Source organism: Schistocerca cancellata, chromosome 2 (genome assembly GCF_023864275.1).
Source record: "Schistocerca cancellata isolate TAMUIC-IGC-003103 chromosome 2, iqSchCanc2.1, whole genome shotgun sequence".
Taxonomy (NCBI): Eukaryota; Metazoa; Arthropoda; class Insecta; order Orthoptera; family Acrididae; genus Schistocerca; species Schistocerca cancellata.
The window spans coordinates 1,139,515,757-1,139,539,488 of NC_064627.1; the positions used below are offsets into that span (position 1 = coordinate 1,139,515,757).

Sequence of the window (23,732 nt, forward strand, 5' to 3'; positions counted from 1 at the left end):
GTTCCAACTTATAACTAAATCTGAGGGGGGTGCGATGGGGAGGTTCCCTTGTTAGCAAGTCCCGTGAGAATTCGCGTAATATGTGTGCATCCGCACAGAAGAAGGTTATGGCCGGTATTGCCATAACTATATACTTAAATGGTTCAAATGGCTCTGAGCACTATGGGACTTAACATCTGAGGTCATCAGTCGACTAGAACTAAGAACTACTTAAACCTAACTAACCTAAGGACATCACACACACCCATGCCCGAGGCAGGATTCGAACCTGCTACCGTAGCGGACGCGCGTTTCAAGACTGTAGCGCCTAGAACCGCTCGGCTACCCAGGCCGGCTATACTTACATGGATATGGTGTGTATTCATATAAGTAAATACATTCCTGCCAAGTCTTTCAGCAGTATCGCAGAATGAACATCAAACTTCTCGCAACCTTATTAGACGAACTCGTTCAAACCCAATGAGATATTGATGATGGCATCTTAGAGGCATTCTTGGTTAACATCAACTGCTCACGTCCAGTCTCAAAGGTAACTAACGCTCACGGCCATTACAGCTGATGTTTAACAAACCTGATTTATACAAGGAAAAACCAACCAAAGGTGCAAATTTCATCTTTTTTTGCAACTTTGCTTGGTTTTTCGTTGTATTGATTATCAGAAGTTGCTGACCTATAATTATTCCAGCATGCTGGAAGTTCGTAAACTTGATTTGCATCCTCGTAGTGGCACTTATAGCGCTACTGTTACGTGACTGGCAACAAACTGGATTAGACATTACCTTTCAGACCACTCCTTCTTGGTGTTAAGACTTTTTTATGCCAGTGTATAAGGAAATGTTTTGTTAAGAACTTCCTTCCTGTGTTGCACGCCCTTAGTTCAGTTGAAAAAAAGTTTTCAAACCGAGAAGTCAAACACCAATTTTCATAGATATTGCTTTAAAATGGTCTAGTAGTTTTTTAATAATTTAGTTTTTTGAAAATATCGCCACAGTTTTGTTCCCTTCGGAGTTGAATTTCCAAAAAAGATGAAATTCTTGCTTTTTTAATTTCTGACTGAAAATATCAATTTTCGTAGATCTAGCTACAAAATTGCGTTCATAGCAACAGCTTTTCAAAAATCTTTCCATCCTCTGTTTCACCTGTTTAGAAGCGGAATTTCGAGCAATATCTTCTGTTGTTTTCTGCCCACTCTTCTAATATAGGGTGCCTAGGAAACTTGCTTTCTCGGATCACTAGAAAACAATTAAAGCAAATCACATTAATGAAGTTTCTCACCGTAAGGTAAATGACAAAAGTTTTCGTATTCACAGAGGTGTGTCGCAAGCAAATTGCGACTTGGAAATAGCGTCCTACGGTATACACAATTCCAATGCAGACAAAACAATACAGTTCATAGGTCACTGCTGTAGCGTTCGGAGGACGGCTCGTCTTCAACTCGGGCCCCGGCTACGCTCCGCGGCGCCTGTATTCTCTTCATGTAGAGGCGGCTCCTGTCTGGATGTCGTCCTAGATCAGGGGCGGGCAGGAATCCTGCACGTGTGCGGTGCACATGCACGTGTGCAGTTAACAGGTGTTCTGCGTTCACACAGGGGCAAGCTGTCCACCCGCTTCTCACCCCTCCCCACCATACAGTCTCTCGACTTTTTCCTCTGTAATGCGTTTTGTTTCCTGGCCTGCTTTATTAAATGAAGGAATAAGGTTAGTAGGAGTGCTTGAAAGTAATCATGGTTTGAAAGAGTACCTATTACCTACGATACGTTTTATTTAATTATCACAGGTGGAGTTTACAATACGTTTAATGTCTGGAACAAAATTTCTACATACAGACAAACGCAAACAGTTACGTAAATTTTCATTACTGATGTTTGCTCTTAACCGAGACTTATTAATTTTCATAACAGAAAAAAATCTCTCACAAAAGTATGTCGAGCCCAACATTGACTATCTTCATGGCTTCGCGATGGAGACGAGGAAACTCTTGCTGTGGAAAGTCGTGATAAAAAACTATTATACGTGTTGCCAAAAGGAACTTGTCTCTCAGGCGAGAATTACAATGTAGATCTATTAATTCCATTTGCAAACTGAGATGAATATCTTCTACAGAAACCAGATTCTCTCGAGAACTATTTAAAACCTTGGGATAAGTAAGATATATCCCCAAATCGCTTGAGAAAGTCCTCTTTTATTGCACTAAGAACGGCAACATACTGAAATTTATTATAATGGCGTTCAATATTAAACTTCCGCTCACCAGCGAGAATACTGTCACATATTATACATTTCCAATTTTCACGTTTTCCCACAGAGAAAAAACGATTCTCCCATTCCTTTTTAAAAGATAGCAAATCTCCAATTCTCCGTCTCCTTGATTCACTCTGCATTTTCCGGTTATTGAAATACAACGTTCACTACGTAGCGGTCGCTTCGCATCAACGTCCGCGGCTCTTAGCCTGGCACTACACTGCCGCAACCTGCCGGCTGCCGCCACAGCCCCGGTCGACGCCTGCACGCGAGCAGCACACGTGCAGCGCTGTGCGCTCATGAGCCGCGTGCAGCGTTAGCCCGTCCCTGTCCTAGATGGTCCGTCAGCCTACTACAGTCTGACGCCGCCTCACAGCCGTCTCTGCTCTTCCGTTCTGGATCGTCGTACCGGCGCTTGACGTTACGCCAGAAAATCTTAAACGCTGCCCACAGAATAGGATGAACACCCGCTCCAAATTTCAAGTTTCTATCCTTAGCGGTCTGGCCTCTACGATGATGAGTCACTAAATCAGTCTGGACCTATTTGACCCTTTTAGGGGTTCAATTTCCAAAAACAATGAGAAACTATTTGTAACCGAGCTTTAAAAATAGTTTAGTGGTTATTTAATAATTTGTTTTCAAAAATAACTTTCATGTACTACTTATCTCTCGTAGGTCTTAAATTTCCAAAAATACTGAAAGATATATTTCTTTATTTCTGACAGACACCAGGTACCAGTTTTCATAGATCTTCGAAATTCTCTTAACATAAACACATTAAGAAAACACCTTTCATCCCCTGTTTCACCACCTTAGGGGTGGAATCCCCTCTTAAACGTCGCCTACAGTCAGTCCGAACGTTGCCTTATATATATATATATATATATATATATAGGGTGTCGCAGCTATCTTGTCCACCAAAAATATCTCTGGAACAATAACAGCTATCGGAAAAAGACTTTCACCGGTATCAATGTAGGGCTGGGGCCCATGAATGTACATATTTGGAAACATTCTAAAACGAAAGCATATGTGTTTTTTAACACAAACTTATTTTTTTTTTAAATGGACCTCCTATATTTTTTCTTCAGCAATCCATAGCATGACAAAGCACATACAGAATGGCGTTTATTGCATCGGAATATTCCCATTACATCTCGAGATATTGAGACGCGAAGTTGACGCTTGAAACACCCGACATGCGCTGCTAGCGCACGTCCTGCGGCTCAGGCGTGAACCCCATGCTGCCCGTAATCGCAGCAGGATGGCAGCAGACCGTATTATTCGTTTCGGACCTCTTGATAAGTATGGAAGTGTGATTACGCATGTCAATCACATCGCGATTACGGGCAGTATGGGGTTCACGCCTGAGCCTCAGGACGTGCGCTAGCAGCGCATGTCGGGTGTTTCAAGCGTCAACTTCGCATCTTAATATCTCGGGATGTAATGGGAATATTCCGATGCAATCAACGCCATTCTGTATGTGCTTTATCACGCTATGGATTGATGAAGAAAAAATATAGGTCCATTTAGAAAAAAAAATTAGTTTGTTTTAAAAAACACGTATGCTTTCGGTTTAGAATGTGTCCAAATATGTACATTCATGGGCCCCAGCCCTAAATTGATACCGGTGAAAGTCGTTTTCCATTAGCTGTTATTGTTCCAGAGATATTTTGGGTGGACAAGATAGCTGGGACACTATTTTATATATATACAGGGTATTACAAATGATTGAAGCGATTTCATACATTCACTGTAGCTCCATTCATTGACATATGGTCACGACACACTACAGAAACGTAGAAAAACTCAAAATTTTGTTCGGCTGAAGCCGCACTTCAGGTTTCTGCCGCCAGAGCGCTCGAGAGCGCAGTGAACCAAATTGGCGACAGGAGCCGAGAAAGCGTATGTCGTGCTTGAAATGCACTCACATCAGTCAGTCATAACAGTGCAACGACACTTCAGGACGAAGTTCAACAAAGATCCACCAACTAACTCCATTCAGCGATGGTATGCGCAGTTTAAAGCTTCTGGATGCCTCTGTAAGGGGAAATCAACGGGTCGGCCTGCAGTGAGCGAAGAAACGGTTGAACGCGTGCGGGCAAGTTTCACGCGTAGCCCGTGGAAGCCGACGAATATAGCAAGCAGGGAGCTAAACGTACCACAGCCGACGGTTTGGAAAATCTTACGGAAAAGGCTAAAGCAGAAGCCTTACCGTTTACAATTGCCACAAGCCCTGACACCCGATGACAAAGTCAAACGCTTTGAATTTTCGGCGCGGTTGCAACAGCTCATGGAAGAGGATGCGTTCAGTGCGAAACTTGTTTTCAGTGATGAAGCAACATTTTTTCTTAATGGTGAAGTGAACAGACACAATGTGCGAATCTGGGCGGTAGAGAATCTTCACGCATTCGTGCAGCAAATTCGCAATTTGTAACCTCCCCCTCACTTATCGACCTTAATGACAGTGAAACATTAAACCGCGTGTACCTAATGGAAATTTGGGAAAAGCAATCGTCACCGAAGTTAATTTGTCGGTAAAGAGGGAGGAAAGGGTTACATCTAAATGAAAGGAAAAATGCTAATGAAACAGGTGGAAATTAATTTTGAAAAGGGGTAAAGTTAATAAAGGAAATGTGCAGCTGTTACGTTAACAATTAACTAGCGGTAATTAGATATTTGAGATTTGTGGGAAATTACGGTCGCCAGTCCTAAGGACAATTACTATAGTAACTGAAAAAGAAAGGTTATTACACATATAATTAGCACTAGAAGCGTGGCAACTGAAGGTTGACATGTGTAGTGTGAAAACTGAAAGTCTGTCAGAAGTAATAAATTTCGCTACACTCTGACTTAATTTAGCAAAAGAATTAATAAACCGGATAACTGAAAGTTAATTTTGTGACTGAAATTAATAGTGTGCTTTGTTTCTGAAGCATATCGAAATTCAGTAAAATACGGTTAGTCTTGGACTACCTCAACAATCATTTCAAAAGCTACTTGAATCTACGCAATTTAGAAATAAGAGATTTAACTTTGAACTTGAATTAAATGATTCTGAACAATTAACAGTAGTAATTTAGTACGTACCAAGCTGAGCTGCAGTCGCAGGTAAGCTAAAATACGGTAACAAAACTCGCACTCTTAATTTGTGCTTGTGTAATCTGAATATTGTAGCCAGCTATGAATACCTTAACTGAACTTCGAAACTAAAACAGTGAAATCGAATGATGCTGGCGTTTGAATTTCAACGACACTCGGGTTCATTCCGGAAAAGGAAGGGACCCTGCTTGGTAATGCAAATGGGACAGTGAGCAACAAACGTTCATGCTAAGTTGCTGTAATTTTGTGATTTGAACAGTTTGAAAAGCTGAGGTCTGCCATACAGTTCTAAAACTTTACGTGCTTCCAGTCTTCCTTGTTGGTTGATTGAAGGTTTGAAGCCGTCGATCGAGGAGGTGGCGACAGTCACTCATTATCGGCCGTCGCTGTTGCAGAAGCTGGATGTTGGCGCGCCTTCTTCTCGACACGGTCACCAGGCGAAACGGGCTCTTGACGTGCGCCAGCTAATGCTTCCCGTCCGCGACACCGTGTCAGAAACTATCATAGCAAGTCGAGCGCAATTACATGCTGCCCAACCCCGAAAGCGCGGCAACTCGCGGGAGCGTCACACAACACACCTGCTCCACTGCACTACCCTAGCCAGACCCTCTCTGCTCAGCCCGCGATCCACGTGGCAGAGTTCACACTACCCAAAGATCCTACACACTTTGATTCTTCACACGACCTATCGATGTAATCGTTCGATAGCAGTTTTCCCTACGCAAGACCCAGCGTAAAAATACAAATAATATTTACGAAACAAACCAATTATACATCGACATAAATGCATAAATATATATATACAAATAGTAAAACAATTACAATATGTAAAGAGACAGAAATGTCATATCTTGAGGTAACAAAACAAGGAAAAAAATTATAGTAAAATAGATGGAAATAGGAGGATATGCATTTCCGGCGTTACAAATTCACCAAAAGTTAACGAGTTTTGTGCAATCTCACGGTTTAAAGTTTACAGCCCCTTTTTCTTCTGCGAAAAAAACGTTACAGGACACGTGTATCTGGACATGCTGGAAAATTGGCTCATGCCACAACTGGAGACCGACAGCGCCGCCTTCATCTTCCAACAGGATGGTGCTCCACCGCACTTCCATCATGATGTTCGGCATTTCTTAAACAGGAGATTGGAAAACCGATGACTCGGTCGTGGTGGAGATCATGATCAGCAATTCATGTCATGGCCTCCACGCTCTCCCGACTTAACCCCATGCGATTTCTTTCAGTGGGATTATGTGAAAGATTCAGAGTTTAAACCTCCTCTACCAAGAAACGTGCCAGAACTGCGAGCTCGCATCAACGATGCTTTCCAACTCATTGATGGGGACATCGTCTTGATGTCTGCCGAATCACTAAAGGGGCACATATCGAACGTTTGTGACTGCCTAAAAAAACTTTTTGAGTTTTTGTATGAATGTTGACTATCCATAATTTTCAGTTGATCTGAGGCATCTACTGCACCAGTCCAAGATGGATAGGTCCCAGATCACCGATTCTCAGTCCTCTGCATTTTGCTGTCAGGGGTAATCTCAAAAGTGAAAAGTACTGCATTTCCGCTGATACGGCTGAAGCACTGGAGGAAGTAACTGTCGTGATTTGAAACGTCCTGGCAGATTAAAACTGTGTGCCCGACCGAGACTCGAACTCGGGACCTTTGCCTGGTAGAGCGCTTGCCCGCGAAAGGCAAAGGTCCCGAGTTCGAGTCTCGGTCGGGCACACAGTTTAAACGTGCCAGGAAGTTTCATATCAGCGCACACTCCGCTGCAGAGCGAAAATCTCATTCTGTCGTGATTTACTAGGTGATCCAGAGCTGCTAGAATGAATCTGTAGTTCACTGCAGAGACAAGTGGAGATTTGCATCCAAATGCACGGACGACACATGATACTCCTGGTCTCACATCGGTATCGACAAGTAGCTACAGGAATCTACTGCCTGATCATGGGCATCTACTTTTCTTTCCTGCAGTATCTCGCAGGACGCCTGCCGGTAGAAAATCAATGAATCAACCAAATCGCTCTCGACATGTCTGAATACACCGACAAATTCATCACAGAATTGAGTGAGTGCAGAGTAAGCCGTCCATCGTAATTATCAGGAATCAAAATGTGTTTCATTTATTGGTAGAAGTCGGCAGGCGCAGCGTCTGCGTCTGCATACTTTCTTGAAGGCTCATCGTGTATGAAATGTCTGTCCTACAATAAATGTCAATTACCTCTAACATCGAAATAGAAGTTTCAAACTTAATTATTTGAGACCACGTAAATATCAAACTTGACACCTACACCTGAACACTGTGGGACGCTAGTTATCGCGTCGAAGCCGTGGAGCAGGCATATCGCATCATTCTTCAAAGAAGACAAAGCATCTTAGCTATACATGAGCACCTAAACTGGCACTTACCACGTAGATGGACTCTTAGTGCCACCAGAAAACCGTTCTCCCCGTTCATAAAAGTTTTCAATACGCTGTATTTTTCTGTGTAGTGTTGTCTGGTGTAAATTTTGTGTGTTTTTAATTCTGGCAGAACTGGAATGGAATGTTGTTGGAGACTTGAAAACTACCACATAAAACTCGCTATATGTGCTGTGCATGAATGAAATTACCACTTGGACACCAGCCAAACAACATAAATGCCGTTAGTCTAAGATCGGTATAAACTTAGAAAATTCATGATATAACGAAAACGTATGTGCCAACCGTGTATTAGAAAAAAGTAATGGAACGGTTAATAATCTGTAATCTACATGTTTGCCATTCCTGCTTTCACAAATTAGTCCGGTTCTAGGCGCTTCAGTCCGGAACCGCGCTGCTGCTACAGTCGCAGGTTCGATTCCTTAGCTCTGATTCCATAAGCTCGGATTTTCTTGTACATAAAAAATTCCATCTACTGCTTTTGTTAAAATAATGCAAAAGAAGCGCAAAGAGATTTGAACCTACAGTAACACAGTTTGCCTTCGTCGGCATGCGACACAATTCTCAAAGTATGCCAAAACAGTATCTTTACAACTTAAAGTAAAATGTTTAAATGTACCGCGTAAATAAATGAAAATAAAATTTTAAAAGTAAGAGTGACTGGTAAAAATACAAGTGTACACAATGGCTCCCTTCAGAACGTTCGTATATTTTATTCGAGAACCTTATCTCTTCAAGCCGGTGATGCTCTGATGTCAAGTGCAGCAAAAAATCTTATTTACTTTTTCCTTCTGTTATCAATACGTAAAAAACTGCCTGTAACTAACGCTACAGGTTTTGGAGGAATGCATAAAACTTCAACCTTGGTTTTCTTGAAAACTAGGGGCTATCACACGAAAAGTCATATTCATGACACGTCCCTTTACAACATACCTAAGACTCATCAATATCCGTGGTTAATAGGTCTGTTGGTTCCCTTGACAGTTTTAGTCCATTGCTGTCTCTGTCTTCAAAACACTATCGAATAAGTCTGTAACCATGTTGATTTTCTCTCGTTACAGGAAGCTTCTTCCGAGTAGTTACTCTGCTGTTGGTGTTGGCACTAGAAACCTTTGCCTCAAAGATACTGGTGGTGGTCCCAACGCCATCTCACAGTCACCAGACGCAGTTCCGCATATTAACGAATGCTTTACTTGCAAGGGGCCACGAGGTCACTTTATTTACTGCAAGACCTCTCAAGGTAAGTTTATAAACGGATTGCTTCTAGTTATAAAGTACGAAACTTGCGGTAGGGCAGTAGACGGGATTCTCGTAATGTTACCAAGATCACTTACTTGATATAAATCTTCAGCTGAAGTGCTGTACGAAAGTGAGAGAGCTGTTTGAAGTTGTTGAACATAGTAGTGTTGTTAGAGTATTGAGTTCTATACTAGGTCTGGGGCAGTGTTGACTTGAGTACGCTGCAGCCAGTGCCAATGCTAGTCCTCCCGTCTCGGTTAGTGTCTATTACGCAGCTCCATTAAGCGGGAACTTATAGTCCTTACCCTTTCGTAAGTGGTGAAAAAGTATAAACAGCAATGGGCGACCAATAGCTCCAGAAATTAAGAAATGGGTTGTTACCTACACGAAACTAACAAGCGATGAAGTACACAATATGCCACTTAACAATGACAAGTTGTTATACTATTACTTAATTTGCTGCAACTTAGTGTATGAGCGAATAATGCGTGAGTTTCTTGGCAACTGTAAGTTAAATTAGCAACATACTCAGTCTCTAAGTTTGCTGTTAATCCAGTCGAAGCCTACTTGACAAATGTGCGACTCTCTAACATACTATGGAAATTCCATACAAAGTAATAAAACTCAAATTGCTGACTAGTATCAGTGTTTGTGCAGTCCGGAACGAGGTATGGGCAAATTTTTATCTATTTCCCGCCCAAAACGGAATAAGACCTCGTCCAGAATGAATACTGATGGCTGTCAAGCATATGTTGCACACATGGAGCAATTACCAGCTTGCTTCATATGAAATGAAACAGATCGCGTTAAACAGGACTATTCCGGATGAAAATTCAGTCTTGAACACCACCTTACTACACAATAACCTTTAATTTCGGAGTTCCTAGCAGGAATAAGTGCCGAATTGGTAGCAAACGGTGCCGTATAAGTTGAAAGTAATTCATTTGGTATGAATGACACCGAACGTGTAAACAGTGAGCCTGCACACAAGTTATATTACAGATGTTTGAAACGGACGTTCGTTTCTTCTTTAGGAGTTAGAGTTAGAACGACTAAGGAGCGCCAAATACTTATCCATTACCTCACAGTGAAGCCTAGGCTACGAGTAAAGTTGAAGATTATAGATCAGCTGGCATTAATGAAAAAAGATAACAAACGGAAAACACCCAGACCTGCAAAGAACATTGCAGTTGTGATTGAACTGTTTTTAACAAAAAGCTCAGAAACATCCGCGATAGGGGTCATTTAGGACGACACGATTGACGATGCCCTGGAACTCCAGCTGAACCAATTGCAGATTCACAATTCGAAACACGAGGAGACTCACAGCTGGGCAAAACTGAGTGTACTCGTATAGAAATGCAAAGTTTCGACTGAAGCGTCTAGGAAGAAAATTTGTGCCGAGTAGTAAAGAAGAGGTGCAAAACAATATAAACAAATAGCTCTCAACAACTTCCAATACTGACCTGTGGGAAAGCGAGAGAGAATGTATAAATGCCTCACTTTGAAGCTGATTCAGTTATCTGCGGAAAATCGTATGGGAGGAAAGGTAGTGAATAATCTGGGGATTGTAGGGTCAAATACAACCAAGCGGGAATATAAAGAGAAGCGAATTATTCTCAGTCCGAATTCTGGACACATTAAAAGATCAGGAACAACATGGGAACATCCTACATGCTCCTTTCACGACACTGTAATCCGTTCAGTTGCCCTTTAAGTCATTTCTGTCACAGCACTATAGCGTAATCGGATAATCTCAAAGTTTTATTTATTATCCCTGTCTTTAATTCATAATACAAGTTTTTGTTTGGTTTCCTTTATCGCTAGTTCAATGTACAGAATAAATAACATCGGGGATAGGGTACAAACCCGTCTAACTCCCTTCTCAACTATTGCTTCACTTTCATGCCCCTAGAGTTAGAACTACCATCTGGTTTCTGTACAAGTTGTAAATGTCCTTTTACTCCCTGCATTTTGTCTCTTCTTTCAGAATTTCAAAGAGAGAATTCCAGTCAGCATTGTTAAAATAATTTTCCAAGGCTACAAATTCTATAAAAATAGGTTTGCCTTTCCTTAACCTGTCTTCTAAGATAAGTCAGTCATTACTCCCTCGTGTGTTGCTACATTTCGCTGCAATCCAAACTGATCTTTTCCTGGGCCGGATAGTACCAGTTTTCCCATAATTCAATAGAAAATTCGACTTAGTCTTTTGCAGCCGTGAGTTATTAAAGTGATAGTTCCGTAATTTTCGCACTCGTCAGCAACAGCTTTCTTTGGAATTGGAATTATTTACATTCTTCTTAAAGTCTGGTGGTATTTCGCCTGCCTCATACATCTTGTACGTCGGATGGAAGAGTTTTCTCATGGTTGGCTCTTCAAAGGCTATCAATAGTTCCGAAGGAATGACGTCTACGCCCAAGGCCTTGTTTCGACTTAACTCATTCAGTGCTGTGTCGAATTCTTCTCACAGTATATCTCTCATCTTCATCTACGTCCTCTTCAATTTCTGTAATACTGGCTTAAAGTTCATCTCCCTTACATAGACCCTCTATAGACTCCTTCCACCTTTCAGCTTTCCCTTCTTTTCTTTGCAGTGATTTTCCATCTGAGCACTTGATATTCATACAGTTGTTTGTCTTTTATCCCATGGCGTCTTTAATTTTCCGCAGGCTGTATCTATCTTTCCCCTAGTGTTGTTGTTGTTGTTGTTGTTGTTGTTGTGGTCTTCAGTCCTGAGACTGGTTTGGTGCAACCCCAGTGATATATGCTCCAAAATCCTTATACTTGTCCTCTAGCCATTCCTAATTAGCCGTTTCGCACTTCCTGTCAGTCTCATTCTTCAGACGTTTGTATTAACTTTCAATTGCTTCATTTTCTGGATTTTTGTCATTTTCTCCTTTCATCGGTTAAATCGAATATCTCCGTGTTATCCTAGGATTTCTACTTGTCCTTGTATTTTTATCTATTTTATTCTCTGCTGTCTTCACTATTTCATGTCTCCAAGGTTCCCATTCGGAATTCCAGCACGCTCGAATGGGTCAGCAATTTCTTTTAATCAGTACAACGAAAAACCAAACGAAGTTGAAAAATTAACTTTATATTCAGTCGGTGAGTAGTTGCTGGCCAGGGCTCATTTTAAAATCGTAGTAACATAGTCAAAAATGGTATTTTCGAAAATGCAAAACCGATGTCAGAAATGTACCTACGAACAGTACAGGGCTTACAGATGCGCTGTAACGTTCGTTTGCACATTTTTGACATGGTTTTTGCGTTTTAGGAAATATCATTTTTGACTGTTACGATGATTTGAAAATGGGTCCCGGCTCGAAACTACTTCGACTGTATTCTTTCCACTTTTTCTGGTGAACCGTTGCCTCATGCTCCCTCTGAAACTCTCAACAATCTCCGGTTCTTTCAGCTGAAGAGGTCCATTTCTTTAAGTTCCTTCCTTCTTGCAATGTCTTCAGTTTCAATCTAAGTTTCTAACAGATAAATTATGGCCTGGGTCCACTTCTGCCCCTGGAAATCCTTTAAAATTTAAAATCTGGTTCAGAAATCACCTTCTTAGCATTATACAACAATTTGAAACCTCCCAGTGTCTCCCGGTCTCTTCCAGGAATACAACTTTATTTCACGATTCTTATAAAAAGTGTTAGCAATGATTAAACTATGCTCTCCGCAACATTCTACCAGTTGGATTCCTCTCTCATACCTTTCCCCCAAGTCCATATTCACATATAGTTTCTGCTTCTCTTCCTTCTTCTACTGTCGAATTCCAGTCCCCTATCGCAATTAAATTTTCGTCTTCCGTTTCATACGTGGCTGAAATCGACATAGTATTTACATTCTGCATCTGTTGACTGAATTGAGCCACTGTAAATCGCATGGAAAAGGCTACGTCCCACGGTACGAGTTCTTAAGCTTTCTTCCCATTCCGTTCACGTTTGGAGCGCTGGAGGAATGATTGTTCGAGTCCGTCTGTGCATACTATATTTAAGGGAAACTTGTCGTTAAGGATCCTTATGGGAACCGTACGATGGTGGTTGTTGTGTGTTCCTAGTCACGATTTAAATACGGTCCTTGAACCTTTCTTAGTAGACTTCGTCAGAATAGTTTCCGTCTCCTGAAGAGAGTCTGCCAGTTAAGTTCTTTCAACGTCTCTGTGACACCCTCCTGTGGGTCAACAAACCTGTTAACATTCGTGCTGCCCTTCTCTGTATATGCTCATGTCACCTCCTAGTCCTATTTGATATGGGTTTCACACACTTAAGCGGTCGTACGGGTGATTTGTAAGCAATCCTTTTTAGACTGATTCCATTTCCGTAGTATTATACCAAAAAACTGAACTCTGCTACATGATTTATGTACGACTGAGCCTATGTGCTCATTCCATTTCATGTCTCGAATACCTGTACACCCAGATATTCAGATGAGTTAACCGATTCCAACTGTAACACACTGATATTACAGTCATATGAAACTACTTTTCTTCGTTTCGTGAAGTGCACCACTTAAATCAACTTGCAAGTCTCAGCGCAGAGATTTGGAAATTATCAAAGCCTGAATATTTGTGCAGCTTTGTTCAGACTGTAGTTTATTGTAGACAACTGTATCATCTGTAAGTCTCAGATAACTATAATGTTGTCCACTGGGTCGTTAACATACAGTATGAACTGAAAGGGACCCAATGCATTTCTGTGGGCGACACGAAAAGTTTAGTTTCTTCATCTGCTGACGACTCTCCATCCAAGATAACATACCGCGTCGTCCCTGTCAAAAACTCCTCAGTCCAATCACAAATTTCACTTGATAACCCATAGGATCGTCCTTTTGATAATAAGCACATACGTGGTACTCTTTTAAATTCTTTTTCCAAACAGAGAAACAGTGCATCTATATGATAGCCCTGATCCATGCTTTTCAATATGTCGTGTGAGGAAAGTGTTCGTTTGGATTTCACGTGATCGATCTCTTCGAAATCCTTGATGGTTGGCAGGGAGAAGGTCATTCTGTTGGAGGTACCTCCTTACGTTTCAGCTCAAAATATGTTCTAAGAGTTTACAGCAAATGGATGTCAAGGATATTGGATAGTAGTTTTGTGGATTACTTCTGTTAGCCTTCTTGTAGACAGGCGTGACCTGCGCTTTCTTCCAACTACTGGACACGGTTTCATGTTCGAGGCATCTACGGTAGATCATACGAGGATGTAACTCAGCCAAAAGTTGGGTATCGAATACCGTAGGGATTCCATCGGGTGCTTGGGATTAGTTTAGTTTTTAAAATTCCAGCGGTTTCTCAATGCCGGTGACAGTAACATCTAATTCACTTACCTATTCGGTGGTACGAGGGTTAAATTTGGGCAATAATCCTGGGGTTTCCATTGTAGAGGAAAGCCCCTCTGGTTCTGCTTTGCTACTCTGTTTCACTTCCTATCTTGTCTGAGTGACTAGACAGTAACTTTCTTGTCAGTTAGAGTTTACATACGGCCGCAATTTCTTTGGATTTTGTGAAAGATCTTTCGGGAGTAATCTAGTTTGGTAATCGTCGAAGGCTTTACACATTGCTCTCTTGGCAACAAAATTCGTTTCCTTCGTGTCATTATATATATACAGCGCAATTCTTTGTCTTAAACCAGTTAAATAGAAGTGCGTTATTGTAGGAAGTTGAAACTAACAATGCACGACACGATGTAAGTTTCAACAGCTCTGAAATTGCAGGTACAGTCAGGTTTGCAAAAGACGGTATTCAACGGGAAAAAACAGACTTTTGAGAGATAGAGGAAGATCAGCGCAAATAAGTTATATACTTCGTAAACTGGCAGAAGCAGTTAACAATTCTCTCACTCGCGTTGATATACTAAGCCAAGAGCTAATTAACAGATTAAATGACGCATAGTATGTCCAACAGCTCCTTCCTAGCTTTCACGAGGGCTGATCGTAATGGAACCAAAGAAATACCCGTCAACAAACATCGAATACTACAGGCCTATGAGGTTGATGAATACAAACAAGCTCGAACGTAAATGCAGGCTTAAGAGACGTAATGAAAAACACGGAAGGAAATTCCCAAACATGCGCGGTCCCTGGTCGGAGTTTAATCGACTCCCTGACTATTATGACATAACAGCAATTAAGAGTACCGTTAAAAGATAGGCTCTGTAAGATCTATAGATTTTTTTTAAAGCTTTCGATCAGTTCGCTCACAGTTTTCTACTACAAGAAACGCAGAAATTAAGAATCTTGTCAGTGTAATTTGGCAAGGAACCCAGTCCAAAATCATGATCAGTGGCCAGTTAACTGGGCCATTCGACGTCCAATGGTCATTCCGTCATGGTTGCTGTCTATAGACGGACCTCTCTTCAGGCAAACTAACAGCTCGTTGTTCCAGGCTCGATCTTATTAAGAAAGAATATCGTGAGTACTCACAGATGATCTGACCACATGTGTGTCAGCTCAAGACGAGATAACGTTCGGCCTAAGACATTTACTATGAAGCAACAGCGGCCACGTTTTTATGCAGCCGAGCGGTCTCGGGCACTGCAGTCATGGACTGTGCGGCTGGTCCCGGCGGAGGTTAGAGTCCTCCCTCGGGCATGGGTGTGTGTGTTTGTGCTTAGGATAATTTAGGTTAAGTAGTGTTTAAACTTAGGGACTGACGACCTTAGCAGTTGAGTCCCATAAGATTTCACACACATTAACTGCAGCAAATCCAAGGTGATGAACTTAGAGAACCGCTTAGAGCCAGAACAACAAAAATACGAAGTCTATGGCCTTGATCTGGTGTCACACCCACAAAAGGAGCAGATTAAAACTGGCGGTCAATGTTGAACGAAATAAGGTCGAGGATACAACTACAGCCGAAGACGAGCGTCAGTATGATCCAGGATGTAAAACTATTGGACCAGTTCATCTTATCTAAAGTGTATGATATAGTGGTAATTTCGCTTGCACCAACGCCATTGGCCAAAATTCAACTGTGAGCTATTGGGTATTTATGCCGTTACAATATCCAAAGTATGGCACAGCACAGTAACATTACCCTTTGAACGAGGTGGAATTAACGGAGAGTGATGCTGAATGCAAAGCATTACTAGTACATAAAGTCCTTAACAGATCAAAATTCAGCTCTCCCAACCTGAGGAAACTACGAATAAAAGCAGTTCAGACTGAAAGCCAAGTACCAACTATTACTGTTAGCAAAATAAATTGAAAGCTCACTTGCCTCAGCACAGCCATAGTGGAGAACAACTACCGGCAGCGAGGAATAAGGTACAGGCGAAAGAAGTAATAGCACCTTGGTAATAAAGGTCCAGTCCTAACAGAATGGAAGCTGAATACCCTTATATAATTTGCCTGTCATGTGGGAGAACATTCACAACAACCAGTTTATACAAGATGTCAAGAAAAACTGTTATAAAGTCGTGAATGAAACGGTTCTAGTGTGCACAGAGCTATATTTTATGGCCAGGTACCGCAAGTTGTAACCTCCCCCTCACTTATCGACCTTAATGACAGTGAAAAATTAAACCGCGTGTACCTAATGGAAATTTGGGAAAAGCAATCGTCATCGAAGTTAATTTGTCGGTAAAGAGCGAGGAAAGGGTTACATCTAAATGAAAGGAAAATTGCTAATGAAACAGGTGGAAATTAATTTTTAAAAGGGGTAAAGTTAGTAAAGAAAGTAAATGTGCGGCCATTACATTATCAACTAGCGGTAATTAGATATTTGAGATGTGGGGGAAATTACGGTCGCCAGTCCTAAGGACAATTACTATAGTAACTGAAAAAGAAAGATTATTACACATACAAATAGCACTAGAAGTGTGGCAATTGAAGGTTGACACGTGTAGTGTGAAAACTGAAAGTTTGTCAGAAGTAATAAATTTCGCTACACTCGGACGTAATTCAGCAAAAGAATTAATAAAGCCGGAAAATCGAAAGTTAATTTAGTGACTTAAGTTAATAGTGAGCCTTCTTTCTGAAGCACATCGAAATTCAGTAAAATACGGTTAGTCTTGGACTACCTCAACAATCATTTCAAAAGCTACTTGAATCTACGCAATTTAGAAATAAGAGATTTAACTTGGAACTTGAATTAAATGATTCTGAACAATTAGCAATAGTAAAATTTAGTACGTACCAAGCTGAGCTGCAGTCACAGGTAAGCTAAAATACGGTAACAAAACTCGCACTCTTAATTCGTGCTTGTGTAATCTAAATATTGTAGCCAGCTATGAATGCCTTAACTGAACTTTGAAATTAAAGCAGTGAAATCGAATTATATTACTTTAATGCTGGCGTTTGAATTTCAACGACACTCGGGTTCATTTCGGAAAAGGAAGGGACCCTGCTTGGCAATGCAGTTGGGACAATGAGCAACAAAGGTTCATGCTAAGTTGCTGTAATTTGATGATGCAACAATTTTAAAAGTTTGAAAAGCTGAGGTCTGCCATACAGTTCTAAAACTTTACGTGCTTCCAGTCTTCCTTGTTGGCTGATTGAAGGTTTGAAGCCGTCGATCGAGGAGGTGGCGACAGTCACTCATTGTCGGCCGTCGCTGTTGCAGAAGCTGGATGTTGGCGCGCCTTCTTCTCGACACGGTTACCAGACGAAACGGGCTCTTGATGTGCGCCAGCTAATGCTTCCCGTCCGCGACACCGTGACAGAAACTATCATCGCAAGTCGAGCGCAATTACATTCTGCCAAACCCCGAAAGCGCGGCAACTCGTGGGAGCTTCACACAACACACCTGCTCCACTGCACCACCCCAGCCAGACTCTCTCTGCTCAGCCCGCGCTCCACGCGGCAGAGTTACCACTACCAAAGATCCTACACACTTTGATTCTTCACACGACCTATAGAAAACAATTACAATATATAGACACAGAAATGTCATATCTTGAGGTAAAAAAACAAGGAAAAAGAATTGTAGTACAATAGATGAAAATAGGAGGATATGCATTTCCGGCGTTACAAAGTCTCTAGAGGAACGGAAGGTTCCAAATGATTGGAGAAGAGCACAGGTAGTTCGGTTTCAAGAAGGTTCGTCGAGCAGATGCGCAAAACTATAGGCCTATATCTCTTACAACGATTTGTTGTAGAATCTTAAAACATGTTTTTTGATCTAGTATCATGTCATTTCTGGAAACCCAGAATCTATTATGTAGGAATCAACATGGATTCCGGAAACAGCGATTGTGTAAGACCCAACTCGCTTTATTTGTTCATGAGACCCACAAAATATATATACAGGCTCCCAGGTAGATATCGTTTTCCTTGACTTACGGTAGGCGTTCGATACAGTTCCGCACTGTCACCTGATAAAGTAAGAGCCTACGGAATATCAGACCAGCTGTGTGGCTGGATTGAAGAGTTTTTAGCAAACAGAACACAGCATGTTGTTCACAATGGAGAGACGTCTACAGACGTTAAAGTAACCTCTGGCGTGCCACATGGGAGTGCTATGGGACTATTGCTTATCACAGGATATATAAATGGCAGGGTAGATAGTGTCGGAAGTTCCATGCGGCTCTTCGCGGATGATGCTGTAGTATACAGAGAAGTTGAAGCATTAGAAAATTGTAGCGAAATGCAGGAAGATCTGCAGCGGATAGGCACTTGGTGCAGGGAGTGGCAACTGACCCTTAACATAGACAAATGTAATGTATTGCGATTACATAGAAAGAAGGATCCTTTATTGTATGATCATATGATAGCGGAACAAACACTGGTAGCAGTTACTTATGTAAAATATCTGGGAGTATGCGTGCGGAACGATATGAAGTGTAATGATCATATAAAATTGTTGGTAAGGTCGGTGCCAGATTGAGATTCATTGAGAGAGTCCTTAGAAAATGTAGTCCATCAACAAAGGTGGCTTACAAAACACTCATTCGACCTATACTTGAGTATTGCTTATCAGTGTGGGATCCGTACCAGGTCGGGTTGACGGAGGAGATAGAGAAGATCCAAAGAAGAGCGGCGCGTTTCGTCACAGGGTATTTGGTAAGCGTGATAGCCGTTACGGAAATGTTTAGCAAACTCAAGTGGCAGACTCTGCAAGAGAGGGACTCTGCATCGCGGTGTAGCTTGCTGTGCAGGTTTCGAGAGGGTGCGTTTCTGGATGAGGTATCGAATATATTGCTTCCATTACTTATAGCACCCGAGGAGATCACGAATGTAAAATTAGAGAGATTAGAGCGCGCACGGAGGCTTTCCGGCAGTCGTTCTTCCCGCGAACCATACGCGACTGGAACAGGAAAGGAAGGTAATGACAGTGGCACGTAAAGTGCCCTCCGCCACACGCCGTTGGGTGGCTTGCGGAGTATAAATGTAGATGCAGATCTGGCTGCAGCAAGTCATTATTCCCTGTTTTCCCCCGGACAGCAGGTCAGGTATTTCAGTTGGTCTTGATTTTTGTCATCATTTCGTCTGGTTTGATGATACTGTTTCCTATGTTTTGTGTTTGTATTTTCGTCTCTGGATAACTGTTAAACGTAACGTTGTCAGCTGCCTATTGGACATTATAATCTGTGTATGACTGTTCAGATCTCTCAACTATTGTTTCATCATAATTTTCTTTCACAGACTTCCCAGGAAAACCTAACAGAGGTTGACATATCTCAAACCACCAAACTGAAAAACGACTTTGTTGGTTTGGCTGACAAGTCACCCGAGGAAACTCTTCCAGATCTCCGAGATGTGGGATATGCGAGGGCTCACTTTCAACTCAATGAACCAGCTGTACGGGATTTCATCAGGTGAGCATCTTTCTGAGGCGAAAGAATGTTTTTGGTATCTTTTTCCATGTTTTGTTTATAGGAAGTGGTATAACAAATCTTTACGTCAAATAAACTGAAATAACTTAACGAACTAATTTTTTACTCCTGTTGCTATTTAACCAGGACCCCAATTGACGTTTATCTCCTCTAAATTATTTGTTACACATGTGCCAATACTGCAAGTCTTCCTAAAGTAAATGACTTCCAGAAGCACGACTCCATCCTCCGAAAGGACTTCCGGTAATTACCATGAGCAATTAGAAAATCAAATCGCGAATGGACCTTTAGGTCTGTTGGTTAGGTAAGGCAAGGGAGCAAAGCCGTCTGTTACAGACTGACTGCAGGAGGCATATATTCTGTCTGAAAGGAAACAGTCTGGTGACTTCCAGGGCAATGAACGTCAAACATTCACCTACCAGAACGAAATACGCAGTATCAGGGAGTATAAGTCAAATATATTGGGCAGTTAACTTCAGAAACATGTAAGCTGAGCAAGATTATAGGGAATGGGAAAGAGTCCACGTCGCTCAATACCAGTATCCAAAACTTGCTTCAAAAGCAATCACAGATTGCTCAGTGTGTAACGTGCAGTGTGTTTTAGTTACATATTATTCATATGTACACTCAGTTCTTAGCTATGGCATTCTTTTTTGGGAACAAACGCACAAAATATAAACACAATTTTCAAAATCCAGGAAAGAGCCAAAAGAATAGTAACCAAAAATACTAGTCAAGCTCAGTATAAAGATCTGTTCAAAACACTGGGGATTTTAGCTGCTCCATGTGAGTACATTTACCAGTCAGTTGTACACATCAAAAATAACATTGGTAATTACTGCACAAACAGCTCTGTCCATGACCATGCAACAAGAGCTAGACTCAACTTACATTTACCAAGGAAAAAGAAATATAAAACTCAGAACAGCATTTTCTACCAAGGAATAAAACTATCCAATAAATTACCGGAAGAGATTAAATAAATTGCAAAAATACACTTATTTAATTAAGGCAGCTATAAAGTACCTGTTCCGAATACATTTTAGACATTGAAGGCTTACTTAGATAAAACAGAGTAGGGGTTTGATAAAAAAGGTACACAAATAAATAGTTATTATTATAAAACATCCAACATTCCATATAATAACTTCACACTATGTTTTTCCTTTTTTCTATCTAGAAATACTTACACCCAAGCTAAGCATAGCACAATAATAACACCTCTTCCTGTTTCTGAGCTCCACATCTCACTCATGGGGGGGGGGGGGGGGGAGGGGAGATGCTTACTCAGCTTGTGGCACAGAAAAAGGCAGAGATATCATTGTGTGTGTGTGTGTGTGTGTGTGTGTGTGTGTGTGTGTGTAGTGAGTGAAGTGTTATGAAACAAGGTGTGTGTATAGTGTGTGCAGTGACTGATAGTGAGATATGAGTGAACAGTGTGGCATTACATTATTTAATAAGTTACTTGTAAAAAAAGTATTGTATACCAGGAGTAAATCTGATGATTGCCTCTAATTAGAAGTCTGTAAATGTATGTGTGTACGAATTAACTGATTTTAAATTGGCCTAAACTTGTAAACACTTTGATATGTCCTACATCCTTGTAAAGAGAGATCTAAGGATGAATAAAACTGCTGCTGCTGCTGCTGCTGCTGCTACTACTACTACTACTTCTAATAAATAAAATAGAATAACTCGAATGGTCAGTTTCCTTGAGCTGTCGTTACACATAACATGTAAGGCGTTACATTTTGTAAACAAAGATGGTATCTGAAACTACAAGGTGCAAAAGGGCATACAACAAAAGAGAAAGAACAAAGAATATGTACCAAAACACCATTATTGTTTCGGAATAAATTTTAAAGGTTTTTAGAGATCTTCGTTCGGGTTGCTGAATACATGCGTTGGAATAAATATTTCAGGTGATCCGAACCAGTGAAGTTTATATAGCTTAAATTTCATACTCGTTTATATAATCTGGTGACATGTTGCAAACGTTAAGTACAATATGTTGCCAACAATGGCAAAATTATGCATAAATAACAATATCGGCTGAGATTCAGAGATAGGGATGAAAGGGTGGAGGCGGAGGAAGAGAAAGAAAGAATGAAAGAAAGAAAGGAAGAGAGAGAGAGACACAAATTGTACCACTGAAATCTATTCTTACCCACGTCGGTACTCAAACAAATAAATAACTAATTTGAACCTAAAGTAAAAACCATTTAACTGCAACCTGTGATACAAAGAGCAAATTACTGGACAGAAGTAGTTGAACAGGGTGCAATAAACAATAAAACCTTTTCAAGTATTTCGGAACTAATAAACTCCAAGGAAACAAACCAGCTGCATCTCAATGGGGAGTGAAGCCAGAGAAACAACACTAAGCTGTATGTCAAAACTGGCTGTGTGGCAGAAGTGCACAGCAGGCAACAATGTTCTGAAACGTGCTCACCAGATTCATTTCTTTTTGGTTAACCAGTAGCTGTCCCAAGTGGCAGCCGGTACACCAATCTACCTTTGGCTCCGTCAACTTGTCAATTCCTTCACCTGATATACGGCTGCCTACTTCACCTCTGTCAGCTTGCTCTTGTAGGCCACGTCAGCGACGTCGTACCTCCCCCCCTCCCCCCTCCCCACCACCCCTTCCCGGCCATGTGCAGCTCTGAAGGGGCCCATGCAGACAATCCGTTAGAAGTGGAGTCGGCGCACTTGGTTCCAGCTGGGAACTCTCTTCTTGACCCCCAGGCAGAGACACCACGCCACACCGGTACAGCTGTAAATGTCTTAGAAATCGCTACACACATCCTCTTGGTCACAGTGCAAGAACCCATCGCAGGGTAACAGTCAAAGAGCTCAACATTGTGCAGTATCGATAAGAGCTGACTCGACGCAAACTCGTTTCTACTCACAAGTCAGGCCCTCTTATATCACTTCTTAATATCTTTCAACAAGAACCCGTCGTCTAAGGCTAGCACCTTTGAATGATAAAACGTCCTGGGTCCTTGACTAGAACTTCGCCATCAATGGCGCCTGTAGGTTTCTGGCATAAGACGTCATCCTCGTTCTGCCAATGCCGTTGTCAAAAGAGCGAAGGAGTGGTTAAAAGTTCAGGGCACTTCCCTTGAGGTGGGGAACTGCTCTTGAAACGTTGAAGAATCAACGCCATGAGAATGCAGAAGGCACTGGAAACCACTGCATTAAAGACCAGTAATGTTTTTTCACGGGACATGTGGCCTGTATGGTAAGTGTCGTGATGATTTCTCCATTGGCAAAAGATACCGGATTAGTCCCCTGTTCTGATCTCTAGGAGGGGACTGCCAAAGAAGAGGTGACCATGAGAAGAAAACGGTGTAATCAACGACGGGATTACATTTTACGAGTCAGTGTGTGGAATGTCAAATGTTTGAGCATAGCTGGGAAGCCAGAAAATCTGAAAAGAGAAATGCAAAGGCTCATTCTCATGTGTGTGGGGGGGGGGGGGGGGGGGGGGAGGAGGAGGAGGAGGAGGAGGTTGGTAAAGTGAAATGAATAGAAGACAATGATTTGTGTTCGGAGCAACATAGGGCAAAATCAACGGCAGGAGAAAATGGTATAAATGGAGTAGGATTAGTTATGAAAAGTAAATTTGGGCAGACACTGAGCTGCTGTGAACAGTTCCCTCGACTGTGTTTTCATTAATTTCGACCGCGAAGGAACCCCAACAGTGATAGTTCAGGTATACATGGTAACGTTGCACGAAGCAGATGCAGAGATTAAGTATGAGTATATGACGATATTGAACAGTTAATTCAGTGTATAAAGTCACTGGGGATAGGAAATCGGTTGTATGGGAAGAGATGGAAGACAGGTTTAAGGCAGAACACGGGCTTGCGTGTAGGAATGGGAGAGCAGAAAGACTAATAGAGTTCTGCAATAAATTTCAGATGATAATAGAGTACTTTG

The 23,732-nt window shown here is 41.5% G+C and overlaps 1 protein-coding gene across 1 annotated transcript in view; it reads left to right on the forward strand.

Moving 5' to 3' along the window:
- LOC126163174 (UDP-glucosyltransferase 2-like) overlaps nucleotides 1–23,732 on the forward strand; it is a 96,904-nt gene that overhangs the window by 26,006 nt on the left and 47,166 nt on the right. The window contains exons 2-3 of the mRNA XM_049920125.1: nucleotides 8,836–9,014; nucleotides 19,600–19,772. Coding sequence (XP_049776082.1) covers nucleotides 8,836–9,014; nucleotides 19,600–19,772 — 352 coding nt within the window. The remainder of the gene's footprint in view (nucleotides 1–8,835; nucleotides 9,015–19,599; nucleotides 19,773–23,732) is intronic.